This window comes from Babylonia areolata, chromosome 18 (assembly GCF_041734735.1).
Source record: "Babylonia areolata isolate BAREFJ2019XMU chromosome 18, ASM4173473v1, whole genome shotgun sequence".
Lineage (NCBI taxonomy): Eukaryota > Metazoa > Mollusca > Gastropoda > Neogastropoda > Buccinidae > Babylonia > Babylonia areolata.
The window spans coordinates 13,562,983-13,583,926 of NC_134893.1; the positions used below are offsets into that span (position 1 = coordinate 13,562,983).

The window sequence follows — 20,944 nt, forward strand, 5'->3', positions numbered from 1 at the left end:
ACATCAATCAGGAGCATAAACATTATTCAATAAACGTGTACAGAGTAACTTTTACTCTTTACTAGGGGCTGAGAATTCAACATGTTTTTGTATCATTCAAAAAGCAAAAAAAGAAGAAAAAAAGTTTAAAAAAGGCTACTGTTCAAGTCTATTCCACAACAGTGATCCTGTGTGCACTGGGGAGACCTGGGTTTATCTTCTCATTGACCTCCAAGTTCTAGCATGCCCTGACCACCACTCAAGTTCTAATGAAGGCAAGGAGTTTTAACCACAGTGCCTAACCGTCATGGCAGAATCAGCTGGACACTGGACTTTTGATCCAGTGATCAGTTTGGGCAAGGCATTGTGCATTTGGGAATAGCACTTTACTCCAATTTTTCTCACTCTACCCAGGTATCAATGGGTACCCGACTTCAGAGTTCTGTTTGGAAAGGTTAAAACAATGGAAGGAGAGGACTGAGTCCTGCTTTTGTAACGAAAGAGTGCATGTGCCTTTGAAGAAGAAAGAGACAATAAATATTTCAAGAACTGAAAAAAGCCAAAAAAGACCGAAAATTAGGTTTTCTCCAATAAGGTGCTAAATTGCTACTTTGCTTTCTTGTAATCAATTTGTTGTGAGGTATGAATAGATAAACCTAGAGCTAAAAGGTATTTGTTGATGGCCATAGAGAGGAAGAAAGTGAAAAAGAAAGAAAGCAAAAGGAAGGAAGGAATGGAAGGAAATGGAAAACAAAATAGAAAGGAGAAAATGGAAGCGCTGCCGTGATAAGTAGTTTGTGTGTGTGTGTGTACAAATAAATGCTGAGGCTGTGATTTTTGGAGTACAAGTATTTCCTGGGTTGAATGTGTGTGACAAAGGGAGTTACTGAGTTGTGTGTCTCTTTCTTCTTTACTGTCGGCATTTCTTTACGCCTTCATATGCCAACACCAAAGTACACTGAATATGTACTTACTGCCCTTATGGCCATAAAAGGCTACAGGACCTTTAACCGTTTAACTACAGTGTTCCACTCTTTCATCTTGAATTGTGGTGGCATCATTCATTAACAGATACTGAGAAAGAAAAAAAAAAGGAAGACAAACTGTGCTCCTTGCCATGAAGTGTATGCAACCTAGGCCACCCCACACCCCCTTAAAAAAAGAAAGCCCTTGTAAAGATAAATATAAATCATATGGGTAGTTTCATGTGACAGGTTTTCGTGACAGACACATCATCCTTTTCCTGGAAATATGATAAATACACAGTACATGGAAAAATAACAATGACAAGAGAGGCAAGGCCTTCAAGACTCACTTGTGATACACTTAAAAAAATGTAATCGTTAAAATGCGTTCTGTATTTGCTATTATAAAGCTTTCGGTTTAAAAAAAGAAAAAGAAAAAAGAAGTCCTGACGTCAGATTCGAACCTCTCGTGTTCCAATGAGAAGAAACTGTCTTACCCATTACACTATCGTGGCTCCTTAACTGACGTTCAAAAATTTAATATTTAAACATGCTTTTTTTAAGGGTGATAAATCGATCGCGGTATTAACAGTGAGAACGCTGTTTAAATCATATTATTCTGGTGTATCTTGGGCATTGAAAAAATCTTTAAGGGCAATTAAAAATTCTTTTTAAGTCGGCAGTAAAGGAGACGTGGCCATCGCCACAATCATACAACAACATTTAGCCGTTTTCTCTGGATCTAGATAAATGTACAGGTGTAATTACACCCGCCGGGAATGGACGACACGGTCGATTTAATTTCTCGTTTATGTTCATTCTAGTTTTATAACTTAAAGTTGATATGAAAATTGAGTATTTTGTTAAACTAATAACATGTACAGCCAAGTACAAGTACTTCTAAACATTATATGAAGTGAAAAGAACTTCAGTTTGAGAAAAATCAAGACTGGAAATTTTTACGTTTCATCAAGGGTATTAACTCTCATGGTTTATTATTTTCAACTGTGAATAAGGACTGACTTTGTTGATATTTTTTATGACAGTTTGGGGCATAGTCCAGTAAGTGATGAGGTGTTCACAAATCTTTCTCTGAATAAATATGTAACGGTCTCCTTCTCCAACTTTCCATCACATGTTATCGTGTATTGTCAACTGAATATAGGATTGAACGGGCAGGTCAAACACTTGAAACAAAATGGTGTTCTTCGCATTCGCGAGGAATATGAGCAAGCACTTTGAATATGTATAAACATGTGTACGCAACTGAGAGTAAAACACAAAGCTTTTTATTTATTGAGTATGATTTCAAAATGTAATGTTTAAGATGAGAAAGACCAGTTTAAAGCAAATTAACTCCCCTAGCATTAATTACAGATTAATTTCCCTTTTTTTACTATCTGCACCAAAGACATGCACCAGAAATATAACTTCCATGCTTAGCAAAAAGAAGTTCCTGTTTGAACAAAAAATGATAAAAATGACTTATCTTCTTCTTGTGTCGAACATCAGATTAAAGTGCCAAGTCTAGAGAATAAAAAAAATATAAATGTAACAGTAAATTCAGTTTGCATATAATTCGGCTTCTTTTTTAATTTTTTTTGTGCCCATCCCAAAGGTGCAATATTGTTTTAAACAAGATGACTGGAAAGAACTGAATTTTTCCAATTTTTATGTCAAATTTGGTGTCAACTGACAAAGTATTTGCAGAGAAAATGGCAATGTTAAAGTTTACCACAGACACACAGACAGAAACACACACACACACAGAAAACCAAACACCGGGTTAAAACATACTTTGTTTACACAAGTGAGTCAAAAACCTTCACATAATACTTTTTCTGTCTGTGGAAGGTTCAGAAATTTGAAAACATATGAAAATATTCTGTATATTATCCAAAATAATAAAAAGAAAAAATCTTTTAAGACAGAGAATGTACTGACCTCATATTTTGCAGACAAAAGGTTTTCTGGGTTGATTTTGTTGTGTTCAATAATGACAGGCTGCTGCTGAGTTGCCCTCCTTCTGCAATTGTCTACTGAAATCTCATCTTCTGCAGGAATCTGTGAAGCACCAATAGAGAAATGGGTTTAGGAACTAAGTATTGCCAGAATACAAGCCATGCATCTCCCCCCCCCCCCACCCTCCCACCCCCTGGGATGCGTGGCAAAGTGAGTATTAGTCTGCTTTTAAACCCGAGTCATGAACTCACTTTTTAAGATCAGCATGGGGCTTGCAAAAGTAAGGTGCCCAAACATCCACCAACAACAACATGCTAAAGGAGCCCCCACAAAAAACTTCAACAGGATCCCCTGTAGAGCAGACATCAAGCTGAATACCTTCTCCCCACACGCAGAATGTGACGAAAAGTCCTACCCCAGGAGACTGTTGACGCCTTTGTTCAGGTGTTATTCTGCTGATCCACTGCTCTCTGATAAACCACCTATCCCATTACTCAATCCCCCCCACACCCCTTTTTTCTTCTTCCAAAACTGGCACCAACCACCAAAATGTGGATAATGGTAAATGTTTTGGCTGGCGATGGCCATCGACCCTTGACTGATGTGCAGCGAACAGCTCAACATTGATCCTGAATAATCAACAGATGTAACATTCAATTCTGAATCAATGAAAGTTTATGTGGACCTTCCTTGAATCATAAGATACTTTTGCTGCTGTCCTGCGTGAACTTTTCACAAATGGCTGACAGAACCATGTACAGAAAAGTCCAACCTGGAATCAAACTCTTGATCTACAGATTGGTCACATGACCCTCAACACCTCCTTACTCTATATTTGCTTAATCTCCCACCAAAATTACAAACGAACTCCCACTATTCTTTTTTTAAATTTTACTGATAAACTCCCACCAAAACATGATACCCAATGTTGTTCAATGACATCTTTGTCATGAACTCCGTTGAGCACCGAGCTTCATATCAATCAAGAATCAATGCCAAGCCACTTTGTAATGCTTTGACCCTGGGTATCAAATGGCAAAAGAGTATCAGTGATTTTTTTCCCCCTGAAAGCAAACTAATATTGTAATAAAATTATTTTTAAAGAGTACACTCATGATAGGAACAGGAGAATGAAGCAGCCTAAATTGTGGGACCTATTTTTACTCAAACACTTTATATCAACTCAGTTTCGATTTCCTAAACATCCAGTGACGATCTACCAACTTGACTTTGCTCTGCAAAACTGCACAAAAGCCAGATGTGACCAACTCCTGCAGTCAAATGCAACTTCTACATCATTCTTATAACAGCATATGTTTCTTTTCTTTTTTAAAATTACGACATAACGAATGGCAGTTTATAAATTTAACAACTAAGAATTTCGTCTCAACATGAAATGACAAACGTGCAGCGTCAAGTTCTGTTCAAACTTAACGCACGTGACTGATTCTTCACTTGTGCTCATTTGCGGGCACTCGTGTCAGCTTTTTTTTTCTTCTTCTTTTTCCACCTTTCCCTTAGATGTCACTTGCTATACATCGCAAATAAAGTACACTCAAACTCTTACATTATACTAAATCATAGACAAGAACACTTCATTAAAAAAAAAAAAAAATGTCTCTGTTTTAAAGGGAACTAAGTGCACTGGGCTATGATTCAAAGTTTTCCAGGCAAGATCAGAGGCACAACCGCTTGAGGAAAACGCACACTTTAAACTTGAACCGGATTTTTTTTTTAAATGGATATATAAACAAAATCATCCTAAACATCTGCATATAATCATGGAAGTTTCAAAACATGCTCACCGCTGTAATGTCATCGGGACCGGAGCTTAGTAGACACCTTCGCTCCTCCATCCTGGCTGCTTTTCCTTCTGGCTCACGAGATGTATTTGCATGCGTTGTAGCGCGGAGAGTTATGGGCCGTTTGTTGATGAAAAATAACCAATCACATTGTTCACAGGAACAGAGCCTCGGTTTCAGAACAGCCAAAACATGATGGCGACCAATCGTAGTGTCAGGGGATCGGCGTTCAATGAGTAATTTCAAGAAATTATCAAATTTGTGCAAGGTTTGCTATTGTCTTCATTTTTACGGTACTGCAATGTGTATATATTGCTTTTACCATTGAAATGCTTGATTTCTTGGAATCGTTTGACAAATTTCAACCCCAACATTAACAGTCTTCTGTTCTGCTGTGACAGAGTTTTCCGACGAAAACTATATTTATTTTCTCAAGTGCACCCTGAACACAGTCAAAAACCAGCTCCAAAAGCCGTGTGTGAAAGCTGTCAAGAGGAAGCATAAAAACATCCCCATTCCAAGCAGTAGATTTGTCATCAATCGTGTTTTTACACAAATTAGAATTGTGAAATTAAGAATATTGATGTGGTACATGTAGCCTGTTTTCATGGAGACAGTTGATTGCTTTAAAAAAATTTTTTGTTGTTGTTGATCAGATGGAGAATTTACAATGACATATAGTGAAATTTAACATACCAAAATTCATGGACAACGAAGGTGAGCTTTTTAAGCATATCAAGGTGCATGTCAGATGTGAGGGCCAATATTTATTTTTAGGTGTGATAAATCATAAAATCAAATGACTTAATCATTATGAGTATCTGAATGGTGACTCATAAAATGCTACTTTGCATCCTGTGTTTGGCACTCACATCTGCAAAAAGATGAAATAGTTCAGCTTTGTTGTTTTTTGCAAGCAGTGCATTATCATGATTATGATTATGTAAGCAACAAAGACTGAAAAAACATTTGAGATGTTTAAAGATATATACATATCATCATAAAGATATATACATCTTATCATATTCATACTGATAGGTGTACAGCAGTTTTTGTGGAGATGTGGTAGACTGGGTACTGGCATAATTCTTTTGAGGTAGATAATGACAGTTGACAGTAACATATCACCAGGAACTGGATGAATTGAATGATCAGTGATGAGTTTCAGGGCAGACTGATGAATTAGCAGAAAGTTGGTAATGGAAAGGGAGGTAAAACTGAAATTGGGATAATTAGCACATGCAAACTAATAATAAGTTGCCCAGGAAAAGAAAAACTGTAATAATACTAATATACATAATACATGTGTGGTTGTGTAGGCATTCTATTGTGTGGTTACCAAGAGTGTGCAGAAGGTTGAAAAAATGTCCTTGAAAGAAGGTAGGATGTGAGGATGTTCCATGTTTCATTTGTTTCCAGGCAAAATGTAAAAGGCAAGCCAGTTTGTAGACTTAAGTTAGTTTATTATATCATGATCATGCAGAAAAAAACTTGACTAAGGGGGGAAGCTGAGATCATTTGATTAGCTGAGAGTATGTTAGATATTACATTGAAATTTGAATATGTTTTTGTGTTTGTCATATGCCGAGTTTTGATAAATCTATCATTTTGTATCAATTTTTATTTGATAATGCAAAACTAAATATGTTGTAAATGTATCTCTTTTAAACATAAAGATATTATATATGATTATAAATCCATCCACAAAGAAACAGATGTGTGCTGTCAAGTTGATATAGTGTTACGTGTGTGCAGGTGTGTGAGTTGTGGCATTGAAGATACAAGGCATTCGCACTTGAGAGTTTGGGTCCAGGTATGGGCACAGGATGATGTTTCCCAGACTTGTGGTATGGATGTCTGTATGGCCTGCCACCCACCAGTGCTGAGCACCATGATGGCCTTGAGGAGTCTGTCGATGGCCACACATGCTTCCTGTCACAGGGACACTGCAGCCTTCTGTCTGTGCCTGAGAGAATGGTACCTGTGGAACATTAAATGAAGAGAATGCACTAATTCCATTTCTTATTTGATGTTTCTTTCCAAAGTTGCTGGGACTGAAATAAACTGTTGGCATTTTCTCATGTGGTGACAGAATCAGATTATAAAGCAGACTTCTGGCGTGAATCTTCCCCTCCCCATCCCCCCCTTGAAACTTCCCATGTCTGCCTGTAGAATGCAAATTGGACTGCACAGTGTTCATTGTCATAGACGGAAAGGGATGAATGGTGTGAGAAGGAGGAGGTGAAGCTTTGTGACACCATGTCAGTGGAGGACAGGAAATTCACAGAATGCCTGAAGAAGCCCCCATACCACCGCACGGAGCAGGTGAGAATGTCCTCCAACGTTGTTTGTATCTCTTCTTCCTTTTGCTGTATGATAATTGATAGAGACACATATAGCAGTTGCTGGTGGTGTAGCAGTTGCTGGTAGTGATAGTTTGTGAAGATATTCTGCCCAGGTCGCATTCTTTGATCAGGAGTAGTAAACAGTGCTTTATCCCCTCCTGAACCTCAAACCATTTATAGTCTTCATAAGAACTCGGAATCATTAAGACTTTTGATAATGTATTTTCTTTGTCTGACAAATATGTTGTTTGTATCATGTATGCATGTTTATCAAGTGAATCACTGGGGCATTATAAAAATTTCTAGAACAAATGCATAAACGGAGTGAATATTATGTTTTAGATTCAGTTTCAATGTAATGCTAGGATAATCTGCATTCAAAAAGAGTTGTTTCCCTTTGTCACTTCTTAGCCCAGATTATTCCACAATGCGTAAGGTATGGCTGCTTTTGTATGAATTATGACATTAACAGTGCAGATCTGTAAAAAGAATCTGCAGAATTAGACTTTAGAGTGACCCTCTGAAGGTAGTTTGGGTACCCCTGCACCAGGCTACAGTTAATGACAAGTATCGGTAAGAGAGTCCTTCAGATTCCCAGTATTTTTAACTAATCAGAAGCCTTATCTGTTTCAAATGATTAGTATTTTTTGCTGATAATGATTTGTGAGTAATAGTTTGTCAGGACCTTGTGGGTGTTCTCTGCCTTGATGATAATGTATAGTGATTCTATAGGATCTGGCCAGGATTTTTTCTTATCTCAAAGACCTGTTTATGCAGGTATTGATTTGCCCAGAAATCAGCTGTTATCTTTTCTTGTCTGTATTGTATAGAAGTATGTATCACTGATGATGATAGTGATATTGTACTTGATGTGTAATACAGCTTTTTCTAGATCAGCAGTCATCTTTGCCCACCATATGCCATAGAAGTGTAAAATTAAATTAGAAGTGTAACACTGATGGTGATATGTGATAACACTTTGTCCAGGACCTGGCCATGATATTTGCCTACCTGCATGGCATGGAAGCACTTGCCAACCTGCGGGAACCAGCACTGAGGGCACTATGCTCCACTGTGCGCTATGCTTGGCATGATGCCAATGAGATAGTCTACTGGTAAGTTGTCCATTGTGATGTTTACACCTCCTGTATTCAAGGACAGGAACCAACGTGATTGCTTGTCTGATAGAGTTCTTTAAGTAGGCTTTGTTAATTTCAAAATAGCATTAATGACCCAGTTATTTGTTTTAATAACAATGATCAGGATGAAGTGAACTATAATAAAGCTTATGGTATTGTGCAAGCTCCAATGGGAACACATTTTTCTATATATATTGGAAAACCAGCACTACCAAATGCTTGTAAAAACTGGGAACATTGTTTTGAAAAGAAAATTGGAAGAATAAATAATAATAATAATGGTATTTATATAGCGCTGCATCTTGCGCAGAGACAAATCAAAGCACTTTCACACCACTCATTCACACGCATGCATAACTCTAAAACTGGAGAAACTGAAGACAAGGAAGAGTCAGGGAAGGGAGGCTGTTTTGGGAAGAGGTGGGTTTTAAGACCAGACTTGAAAGAGCTGAGTGTGGAGACTTGACGAAACAAAAGAGGAAGCTCATTCCAGTTGCAAGGTCCAGAGACAGAGAAAGAATGGTGGCCAACAGTCGAGAGCTTGAATCTGGGTATGCGTAAACAGAGTGGATCCGAAGCTGATCATAGTGAGCGAGATGGAGTGTAGAGGTGAAGGCAGCACCAGATGTAGGAAGGAGCTGATTTGTGAATACATTTATAACATAGAGTGCTGATCTTGTACTTTATTATGTGTGAGACAGAGAGCCAGTGGAGATGATGCAAAAGAGGAGTGATGTGCTCAGATCTTTTCTTTCTGAGGACGAGTTGGGCAGCAGAGTTTTGTATGCGCTGAAGGGACTGAATGGATGAAGCAGCCAAATCAGATAATAGAGAGTTACAGTAGTCAAGGTGAGAGAGAATGAGAGAAACGACAAGTCTAGATGTTGCGTCAATGGACAGATATTTCTGGATAGAACTGATGCGCCGCAATTGACAGTAGCAGGATTGACATGTCTGACTGATAAACTTTTGCATGGATAGTGTGTTGTCAAGGACAATGCCAAGGTTCCTGACTGAACTGGACAGAGGGATGGATGTACTTCCAAGTTTGATTGTGTCAGTTGTGATGGAAGAGAGTTTTTGTTTAGTTCCTATGATCATTGCTTCAGTTTTGTCCGCGTTCAATTGTAACTTATTTAGAATCATCCAATTTTTAATGTCCAGGAAGCATTTTGATGTTTCTTGCAAGAGCGACGACAGTTTTTCTGGGCTATCACTCTTCTGGAGTTAGTGTCATCAGCATAAGAATGATGATTGACAATTATGGCGGTTGATAATTTCAGCGAGAGGAGCAGTGTACAGTGTGAAGAGCACTGGGCCTAAAACAGATCCCTGTGGGACTCCATGTTCAATTTAACGGGTTCATACTGGAAATTGTCAACAATGACAGACTGGAATCGATTAGTGAGATAAGATTTGAACCAGTTTAGAACAGTGCCGTTGATACCAAATGTAAAATGAAGACGGGAAAGAAGGATTGAATGGTCTATCGTGTCAAAGGCAGCTGACAAATCAAGAAAAGTGAGAAGGGAGATTTGTCCCGAGTCGGACGCTAGCAGTAGGTTATTCAGGATGTGGAGGAGAGTGGTTTCGGTGCTGTGGTCAGCACGATAGGCAGACTGAAATGGGTGGATGAGATTGTTGAAACAAAGGTGATTGTTGAGTTGCTTCAGGACAGCTTTTTCAAGGAGTTTGGACAGGAACGGAGGATTAGAAACTGGTCGATAGTTTTTCAAAATGTTTGCGTCAAGGTTGGATTTCTTTTGAAGAGGCCGGACGATTGCAGTTTTGAAAGTGGATGGAAACGTTTCAGTGAGAAGGGATGAGTTGACAATATTGGTGATTGTGGGGAGAAGCTGTGAGACACACTGGGAAAAGACAGAACATTTTTGTGAATACAAGAAAGATGCAAGAGATATAATGGTTTCAGATTTAGAATTGAATTAATTATAGTGTGCTTGTGACAGATTGAAATTCCATGAATGATTTTGATGAATGTAGTTTTGTAAAGATGAAATCGACACAATCCTACATTATCTGTGGGAATGTAATCATGTACAGTCATTTTGGACAGTTTATAAGATACTTAACTTAAAAAAGAAAAATGTTCTAATTGTGATAGATTTGATCTGAACCATGTGTCGGTGCTTTTTGGATATAACAATAAAGCAGAAACTGATGGATGCTTCTCACATATTTTTTATTGATACCGGTAGAAGATCTTAAAAAGGCATATACAAGTTGACAAGTGTTTTTTGAAAATAACTATGGAATTTACAAATTTTCGCAGAAATAGGCACCATGTGTATGCTCAGTTTGAGATTAAGTTCTAATCACATGAAATAGGTGTGAATGAATAAGTACTAATCTGTTAATGTAAACTAAGCATTAGATTAGAATAATACATGAAATTAATGTGTGAATGGATATCTATGCTCTGACTATAATGTTTTAATGTGAGCCAGGCAATGCAAATGACATGGAATCAGTGTCTGAATGAATACTATTTGCTCTGCCTATATTAGTTTTACATAAGCTGGGCACAGTAATATCTCATGGATTTAGTGTGTGAATGGATACTTGAAATTGTGCCTATGTGTTTGTTGTAAACTGGACATTATAATGTCATTTGTTTTAATGAATATTTACCGTTCTACCCACTTTAATCTTTAATCTTGATGTGGAATGATTGATATTCAGATTCAGAGCAATATATTTCTGTAGATTTTCAGTACACAAAATTTTATTTGTATCTGTGAAACTTTTGTATGAATAAAATATGTTGGAAAAGAGTAGGCTTTTGTTCGAACGGTTTAAAAAAAACAACCAACCAACCAAACAAACAAAAAACCCTGTCTTAACCCCTTCTCAGGGGAATAATGTGCAAATTTAATATTTAATTCTAAATTCTGATAATGCACTCAAAACTGGTTCAGCCCCTTGGAAGACAAGAAACATGCTAACCTTATGAGGCATGGCAGAGTCAAACCTTAATCTTTTACGGTAGTCTAAAGGTTGAAGTTAGTGCAATAGCCAGTTATTTTATCAGTGTGTGTGTGTGTGTGTGTTTTTGGGTTGTTGTTTTTTTTTAACCGGAAGTATTGCTGAATACTATTACTTCAAAAGAGTGTCAGTGCACACTGATTTAAAATGTAGCCTGAAAAATTTTCTTTTCTTTTTTTTTTTTTTTTTTAGGTCAAAATTTATTTATTTATTTTTTTTTTTTCAAATAATGATGTATCTCAATGCACGATTTTGTGCCTGAAATGTTACTAATTGGTTGGTATAGCATTTTAAATTGTAATCCTAATGTTTCATTTTTTGGCGAGCCAGTGTGGCATGATATTACAAATCAGATTGTTAGCAAATAATTTTAAATTTGCTGACATTGAAATTAAAAAAGATGGGGTTTTTTTGTTTTTTTAAAAGTGATATCCATAACTTGTTGAATTATTGGCAGGTTACATCAGATTTGTTCACTTCTCTGCACATCATACAGTGTTGCAGTTGTTTCTTCTTCTCAGTCTATCTTTTTTCTTTGTGCATACTTGTTTGATTACTTACTTTTACCCCAACTTTTCTAGTTCTGCTTCATCAGTTTCAATCTCCTTTTTTGTGTGTTCTTTTTTTCTCATCTGATCATGTTACTCTGTGTGTGTGTGTGTGTGTGTGTGTGTGTGTGTGTGTGTGATAGAGAGACTTTATGACACTACATATGCGTTTGTGTGTGTTTGTGTGTGTGTGTGTGTGTGTGTGTGCTTTAACATCTTTTCACTTTGAGTTTGAGTTAAATGAGTATGTGTGAAAGAGATCACCATGTGTGCGTGTGTCACTGTTTGCTTTTTGATTTAGCATCTCAATTTTAGTGATATGAGTATATACTATGTGTGAAAGAGATTGTGTGTGTGTGTGTCATTGTGTGTTTGTGTGGGCATCACTGTGTGTATACCTGTCTCTCTGTGTATTTATGGTGTGTTTAAAGGCAAGTGGTATGTGTGTGTTACAGTCAGGGGGAGGTGGCAGGATGCTGGTACATATTACTATCTGGCTCCGTCTTCATTGAAGGTTCCATGTTCTTGCCCCGAAGCAGGTTAGTACATGTGTTGTTGTCTGAGGTGTGTGTGTTTGTGTACATGTGTGTGTGCATGCTTGTGTGCATGTTTGCCTTCATGTCTGTGCTGTCTGTCTTCAATTAATTTTAAGTGATCATGTTGACTGTTATAACTTAAATGGAAGAATAAAATTGTCTAATTGATTTATTTGAAATGTTGTTTGACATACATGCTGTCTATATATATGACTTGCATCTTTTTATTCACATTTTTGTGTTGATAGACATTTGTTCGCTTGTTTGACAGATGTGTGATATTTGTTTATTGCAGTTGTCTGACTAGTGTGCAGTCATAAAAAAACGTGTGTGGTATGACTGGCTATGTGTTCATTGAAATGATTTTGTTTAAAAACTAATGCCCACATTACATGTCAAAGACATGAGGTAATTTAACTCGCCATATGTTCTAATGTAGGCATTTTGGCAGGTGCATGTTGAATGTGTCATTTGAAATGTTGTATTTGATTTGTATGTGTACTGTAGTCATTTGAGTTGTGTGTATTTTCTTTGGTTTGTATGCTTTATGCTGCCATTTGGCAAGACTTTGTTTTTCAGTGTTATTGACTGTATTGTGCTTGTGTACAATATACTGTTTCTAGTCTTTTTTTTATTGATGATATTGCATTGTTGTTTGACTTTGCAGTCTGTTTTGTCTCTTCAAAGTTTATTGCCATATTGATCAAGTCATTTGTGTCACTTGATGTTTGATTCATGTATTACACTATTTGGTCTGTATGCCAGATACATTACAATTTAAGTTATGGGTGTGTAGTCAAGTAACAGCTGTGTTGATTAAAATGTGTACTTGTGCATTATGCACCCATTCAAACTATCAGTGTGGAATTTGTCACTGAAATAAAAAAAGCGTTGCATTGACTTTGACCTGTAGTGCTCAGTTGTTAGTGATCATCTTTGATTTTCATTCAGGAGTGGCTGAAAAAACAGTGATTGGCTTTATTGACTACCTTGTGTCACAAAGTTGGTGTGTGGTGTTGTCAAGTTATGCATGGCAGTTCAAGAATAGGGAACTAACATATGAATTCAGACACACCCTGTCTTAGTCCAGTGTTAGAGTTTGTAAAAATGTTTTAAGTACCTCTTCCATAAAATCTGTTTTTACTCATTTAAGGCTTCAAATTATAGAGAGTGTTCCAGCAATGTTACTTGTCAAAAAAAAAAAAAAAAAGTTTAATCAAATGAACAAATAGAAAAACAAAGGTATTTTCAATTGCTAAACTTACTACCTAGCTCACTTAATGAAGACAGTTGTTTTCAACAGATATACATATAACCAAGGGCATTTGATTGAAATGATTACTTTATTCTGTTTACAACTGAATTGGAGATAGTGAAACTAAAAGAGATTCTGCGAGTGGAGCTGATTTAATTGTCTTAGGATGCTCATGCACATTGTAAAAGTAGAGCTGATGAATATATTTTGCTGCTTATAAGCTACAGATTTTTAAATTCGGTTTTCTGTTTAGAAGTTTAATTCATTACCCTGGAGGGGCATATAGAAATGGGGTCATATACAATCATAGCAACTTAGCAAAACAAAGGAACATAGTGGATGAAAAGCAAAAGGTGTGACACCCAACAACAGTTGACATCAAACATTATTTACAAAAGAATACCTAGTACTAATAAAAACATAATGATGAACAATGAGAGGAAAATGGCTGATATAAAGCAGTGAGAAAAATTACCTGTTTCTTTGCAGATTTAGTGTCACTGCAGATCAGTACAAATAAATGATATGAACTGCACTAATTAAGACAAAGGATTTTTCTTTTCGCAACAGTAACTGCATGAATTTCATGTGTTTAGCTTTTTTTTTCTTAAAAAAAAAAAAAAAAAAAAAAATTGTTAACAGAGTTTTAGGAAGCATTCTTGCTTCATGTCATTAAAATATTTGCATAAAAATGTATGATGAAATTCATCTCCAGTTTTGCCAATGTCACATTTATTGCAAAAAACATTTAGATCTGGTTATGTTCATAAAGTGGTTACGTTAAAAAATTTTTCTAGATTCTGAATTTAGCAAAGCTAATGAACTGGTTGTGTGAGGTAGTAACTTTGATTATTAAATTAAATGAATCTCAGTTGCAGATGTTTTTAACTCAGTGAGTCCTGCACTGGCGTCAAAATGTGTTCCATTGAAATAGTTTCCTCTTCCTACATATGTATGCGGAAAGTGCAAGCAAAAGGAACTAACTTCTACAGTATTTCTAGCTGTGTCCACTTTTGTCAGTTTGGATGAACAGATTTTATTTCGGTACATTTTCTGTGTTTTTTTCTCACCAATGTGGCAGGGAAGCCTGCTGAAGCTGTAAACTCCCAAGGGTTAAATTGGTTATTTAATTACACATATTTAACCGTGACCCAACTAGTGCAGACTCTGGCAGGGGTCTGACATTCCTGTCCTGTGCAAACTACTATCCGCCTATGCAGAGAAAACAAAAGCAACTACAGCTGATAACCTCCCGGAAGTAGGTAACCTCCCCTTTGTCCCGCTGGCTAGTGCCCTCTTTTTCCGGCAGCCATCATGACTCCTGTTCCTGTGCTCTTCATACGGCTAAGTTTTTTCCGTATTTTCTGTCTGTCTGTCGATTCTCTGGCGTTCTTGTTTTTTGTCAAGTTATGTCTCCAACCAGGTCACATAATTATGTAGCTCGATTGGGCGATCGTGCTAAAACAGTCTGTAATTCACATAGATCAAGCACAACAAGCCTCAGATGTCGTGATCAGCATCCTGTTGTTTCACCAATGTACATTATCACATGCATTCAGTTTGAAATATAGAGGGACTTCAGAGTGTGGCAGAGTTTAGTTTTGGTTCAGGACACAATTGATCATTTGACGGGTTCGCCACAAAATCAGTGACTGAGTGAGTCATTTTGGTAATCAGTGTTAAAAACCACCCCAGTCTTCCAACCCTATCGGCCACCCCACACCTCCAAAATGTTTTGTTTTTAAATTTTTAATTTCATTTGTACCTTGTCCACCACACTCTGGTGTGTGAAATGGTTAAAATGTGTGCGCACGCGCGCACGTGTGTGTGTGTAAAGACTGAGTCAATGTTTGCTGTTGAAAGACCACTTGACTTATATCATGATGAACACAGAAAATACAACATAATCATTCTTACACTTTTTCTGCAATGTTAAAATACTTGATTGTATGCCGACTGCTGAGTATAAATTTTTGTATGTCATTATCAATTTAAATGAGAAAGTATAAATAGAACCAAAGTATTACAGCTTAAATGCACTAAAAATCTAAAGTATCACTGTTATTTGTATCAGTCTATTTATACTGTTTAAAGATGAGCACCTTTCACTGCTTTGAGGGAATCCTTATCTTCACAAAACTTTGCAAAATATTTCTGAGCTATCCTGCTGTACCATGCAAACATAATGTGTAGACCTGTCTGCATCTTCATTAATCTTCTTCATTTCTTGTGTACATGCATGCAGAAGACCAATGGCATGCTAAAGATCATATTATTCATGTCAGTGTAAGTTTGGTTATGAAAATGATGTATGGCTGCTCAAATGATGAAGTAGAAACAGTCATGCATACACATAAAAGTGCATTTGTAAATATGTTTATCACATCTTGATTTTACTCGAAAGGGCCACTGTCTTGTATGATATTGATGAAGTAACACATAAGTTGCTCACAAATGATGAAAACACCTCTCAGATTCAGACTCTTGAGATGATCAGTTTGCGCAATGGAAGAAATTGTCTCCCTTGTGAACACTGAATTTTTATTTTTCATGACATTGCCTAGATAGGCAGCTTCTTTCATAACAAGTTCCATGATGCAAACATTTATTTCATAAGTCAAAACTTCCTACATGTACTGAAGCCATCCTCAGACGAGAATGATGGGAAAGTTAACTAGTGCTATATTTTGCTGTACTTGGAAAAATGCATGCAGTGATGGCTTTGTATAAACTTTGCTCTTTTCATTTCCTGGCCCAGTACAAGTTCTGAATTCTTTTTTCTTCACACTGCTTGACTGCTCAGGAACTGCAGAGGAACAACAGTAACAATGATAATTATTTTTAGAGTTTGAAACTGCAGTTGCAGTTATTGTGCAGTTGATTAGACTCAAAAGATAAATCTTTAAAATCCGTTTTAGCCAGACTGACTGACGGAAAAAGTGAATGAGTCAGGTGACCAACTGGCTGCTACAGTACATTGATTAGTCATTTCAGATTTGTTTGCATCCTTGACCAACACAAAACCTACACCCTAGTGTGGTGTTATGAAACAAGCTACCAATGAGGGATTTTGAAAGACAGCATCAGTGTCTACACTAACAAAGTCTTTACGATTTATGCTGTCAGCCCTCCACAGAAAAGTGTTAAGTTGTCTTGTCTTCAGTTCTCTCAAGTTGTCTTCTCAGTGTATAAAAACCATCATAACACCTACAAGCACAATATTCTATAATCTAAGAGGGACTAATAAATAATGACAGCACTCACAAATATATTTCATCATATTGAATAGAAACCAATCCTAATTTGAATTTCAAGAAATATGGTGATTTTGATGATGATGATGATCTATTGCCTTAGGTGCCATTGATCCTGATTGCTCTTATTAAGTTCCACAAAACATAACTATGTGATGTGAGACATATTCATATTGCCTGTGATGATTTACATAATTTTATGTCACTTAGTTTGAAGTATGTAAATTTTAGGCAGCGTGATGCAAGTCTGAAATTTGTATACTTGAGCAAATGTGATGCGAGACTATGTCTATTTATTTATTCTGTTTTATTTTATTTTATTTTTGTTTTTATTTTCATTTTATTATATTTTTTTGTACATATTTTTACGTCACTTAGTCTTAAATTTATATATCTTATTGTAAAGCGCGGTGAGCCCCATATTCTTAAATTTGTATATCTTTTTGTAAAGCACGGTGAGCCCCATAGTCTTAAAGTTAAATTTGTATATCTTATTGTAAAGCGCGGTGAGCCTCATTTGAGATGGGAGTACTGCACTATATAAGCCTGCTTTTTTTCTTTTTCTTTTTCTTTTTTTTTTTTTTAACACCAGGTTCACTCTGTCAGTCAGAGGAGTGACAATGCACAAGTTGTCAGGCTGCTTTGAGGCAAAAGAGATTTGCATTTCCGTTAGATCATTTGGTAGTATTCAGCAGTGGGTTTACTCATTCAGATGAAGCAGAAAGCACTCAGCTAAGCCCTTGAATATTGACTGATAGTAAAGTTGCAAAGGTTTTCCTTTTCCTTCTCATTCAACAGAAGCAGGAAGCAATCAGCTAAGCCCTTGAATACTGACTGATAGTTAACCCTTTCGCTGCCAGGAAAATAAGATTTAAGTGAAATCTATTTGCCAGGGTTTTTTCACAAAAAACGGGTATAAATTTTCAAAAAATTCTGTGCTCTTTGTTATTGGAGAAAGACCCATAAAAGTATATATTTTCTGAAAGGTAAATGAATAAAGAATACAAAACACACGCTGTTTTCCCATTTTATATATTTTTAGTGACATGCTGTTGTTTTGAAATCAGTGTTTTGTTTTTTGTCACATTTTCAACTTGTTCATTACAAACATTAGTCAGGTAATTTGCACAAAAACATCATATTTTCTGGACAAATGGATATCTGCAAACACAAAATCATACTAGAACAACCACAATATATATATATATATATATATATATATATTTAAAAGATAGATACACAATACATTGTGACTTCTCCAAGTGATAAGATGGATGTGAGGCCACGCCCCCTCAGTCTCCACCCCCTCTCCTCCTCACCCCTCTCACACGGTCACTTGATTCAGTTCTCATCAGACCGCGTTGGCTGCGTGCCAAGAATATCGCTCTGCTGCTAATTCGGTCATCTGTCGTCTGCTAACATCTTTACAGCTGGCATCACTCACTGACAGTCGCATCTTGGCCACTCTCTTGATTACTCCCTTTATTTTCTATCAGATCGTCCTATAAATGTTCATCTCTATCTTCTCCTTCGAATTTACGCTTCAATTCTTTCTGAGCATCAGCTAAAGAAGGAAATCATGGTTGATTTAGTTCGTCACGATCGCATGTCTTGAGCACGGCGTCAGTCCGACATTTTGTTGAGCGAGCGAGGAGAGAAGTCAGGCAAACACTTGGACAGTGACCCAACCAAAACGTTCAAATAAAGGACTGCTTCATGACGTAGATGGGGTTTCTAGCTATGAATAGAATCTAGAGAGATTCCCCAGGCTAAAGCTACCACTATTTTTGCCAAGGAAGTGAATGCAAACCAGGGAAAAGTCAGAATATTTCGATGACGAGTTATCTCGTCATGCAGGCAGCGAAGCATACATGCTTGCCATGACGAGTTATCTCGTCATGCAGGCAGCCTAGGGGTTAAGTTGCTGAGGTTTTTCTTTTTCTCTGTTTTGGGCTGCAATTCCCTGTTCTTGGGCGCATTAGTGTCAGCATGCCAGTATGGCTTGCTGTCTTGGTGACCAGGGACCTTTCCAAACATAATACATGTATGTGTACCAGCTTGCTTTTTTCCCTTTTGAGGGGAAGCAATGAAGGGAAAAGAGCAAGATTGGAAAGATCATAGATGGGATGGAAAAATATGATGAACTAGAGTCATAGATGGAATGGAAAGATATGATGAACTGGACAGTCATGGAATGAGGGGGATGGGAGAAGGTGGAGGTGTTGTTTCAGGATGACATTCTCGTATGTCAGTTCAATTTGGCAGTCTTTTGCTCCTCCAAGTCTCCTTCACATGTATGGGGTAGATATGTTAGAGAAGAGTTCACTACAACAACAGACAAGGTCAGCCTGTGGGGCCAGTGAGTGATGCACAAAAGTTCAGAAGAGTTCACATCAGGGGGTGTCTGGAGCAAGTGCTCACAACACATCAGTTTACATGGAACAGCAAGGGACTGATACCAATGCTGTAATTGCAAGTGCATCAAAGCATTGAGATTCAGTGATATGTCTCAGACACTTCAGTGCAGCACACATGTTCCTCATTGTCATTTGGATACTCTTGGGCTGCATTGACTAAGTGGATACTGACATGGAGAATGGGAGATATTTTTCTGTGGGCTGTATTGTGTGACTCATAGTGATACAACGTCTGCACACAGTTTGAAGTATTGTGTTCCCTGTCTGTTGAATGTGCAAGTGTCACACTGCTGACATTGTGGAAGGCTGGACCACTGTACAAAGTTCTTGTCAGAGATCTCGGAGAAGGATCTTGCTAGGTGCAAAAGGTGTGCTGTGACATCAGACTTATAATTCAGTATAGATGTTTACAGTGAAACTGAAGTGTTGTGACCTGTATGCTGGTTCCATGCCCATGTCTGCTTTCTTCCCTGTCAACCTGTCTGCCTGCTGCTCCTGTTGGGGGTGGGTTGTCTGCTTCGCTTCTTCCCTCTGTCACTGTCAGCCTGTGCTCTGATTATGTCTGCTCCTGACAGTGCTGCTTAAGTGTAATCATAATAAAGCATATTCTTAGTGTGCTATGGTATAATGATAAGAGCTTGAGGGGGAGAAGAACCAAGAAAAGCACATTCCTTCAGCATGATGCAAAAACAGTAATGTTTATAAATCCACTTTCTCAGTGCATTTCTCTAATGATATGGATATAATTTCTTTCTTTTTTTTATATAACATGAAATCTGTTTCAGACACAGAACTTCACATTTGCTCAGTGTATCACCAGACTGTTCATTAAACAAATTGAATTACTTCCCTTGGACTGTCTTTCACTTGTAAATCTATCATAGTATCAAATTTGTTTATCACATATTATCAGGTTGGAGATGGTACCAGTACAGTGTCAATGTTTTCTGGTCATCTCCCGCCAACATAGTGCAAGTGGGGCTTGCAAAGGGGTAAAGCAGACTGGTAACTCTTAAGTCTTATGATCTGATTAAACAGTTGATGATTGGAAAACAAAATGTGGTAAAAAAAAATTTAAGTGGAGATTAGGATTTTGATGCTATATTGTGTAATGTTCAGACTGACATACATCCAGACTTAAAGAATTATACTGAACAAGTGATTGGGAACACTGAATGTAGAGCAAGATTGGAGCATTTGCTGTTATCATCAGTTGCTTTTCAGTCGTTTTTTGTTAGTAAACAGTTTGGGACATCTCTTTTCTCCCTTCCATTTTCCTCTCAGCATTGCCTGCATTGACAGTTATGTTTTACTTTTCATCATTTTTGAGATATGTGAATAAACAGTACATGTTTTGGAGTGGTTGAGGTAACATGAATACAGCAGTTGACTTGTGTAAGCCTGTTTGTGCGTCCACTGTGCAGCCAGCTGTTGGCCATGTTTTCTTGACACTGAATATATGACTGTTTGTGGTGTCCTGTTTGTGTTTAAAACTGGTTTAATGAGTTCTGTCAACTGGGGAAAAAAAGATAGCAAGCACATTTATTGACAGTTTTCATCAGTTTTGTTCATGTTGTGCATAACAAAACTGGGTAATGAAATATAATCTGAAATTTTAAAAAAATTGATGCTTTAATTAACATTGTTTATCAGTATCATTATCAGGTTTCATAATTCCATAGTGCTTGCTAAATATGGCTAAGAAGAAAAGGTTTTGCAGTATTGGATTCAGAATGAAA

The 20,944-nt window shown here is 37.1% G+C and overlaps 2 protein-coding genes across 3 annotated transcripts in view; one reads left to right on the top strand and one right to left on the bottom strand.

The window, feature by feature from the left end:
- The window catches only part of LOC143292481 (H(+)/Cl(-) exchange transporter 7-like), a 30,305-nt gene extending 25,492 nt beyond the window's left edge, over window positions 1-4,813 (bottom strand). Inside the window, 2 exon segments of the mRNA XM_076602807.1 lie at window positions 2,889-3,008; window positions 4,712-4,813. Of these exon segments, the coding sequence (XP_076458922.1) occupies window positions 2,889-3,008; window positions 4,712-4,762 (171 nt within the window). The 5' untranslated portion in view covers window positions 4,763-4,813.
- Window positions 4,814-4,877: 64 nt separating this feature from the next.
- LOC143292480 (rap guanine nucleotide exchange factor 6-like) overlaps window positions 4,878-20,944 on the top strand; it is a 92,365-nt gene continuing 76,298 nt past the window's right edge. For both annotated transcript variants that reach the window (XM_076602804.1, XM_076602806.1), the window contains exons 1-4: window positions 4,878-4,976; window positions 6,464-7,033; window positions 8,041-8,168; window positions 12,199-12,282. In XM_076602804.1, coding sequence (XP_076458919.1) covers window positions 6,968-7,033; window positions 8,041-8,168; window positions 12,199-12,282 — 278 coding nt within the window. In that variant the 5' untranslated portion in view covers window positions 4,878-4,976; window positions 6,464-6,967. The remainder of the gene's footprint in view (window positions 4,977-6,463; window positions 7,034-8,040; window positions 8,169-12,198; window positions 12,283-20,944) is intronic.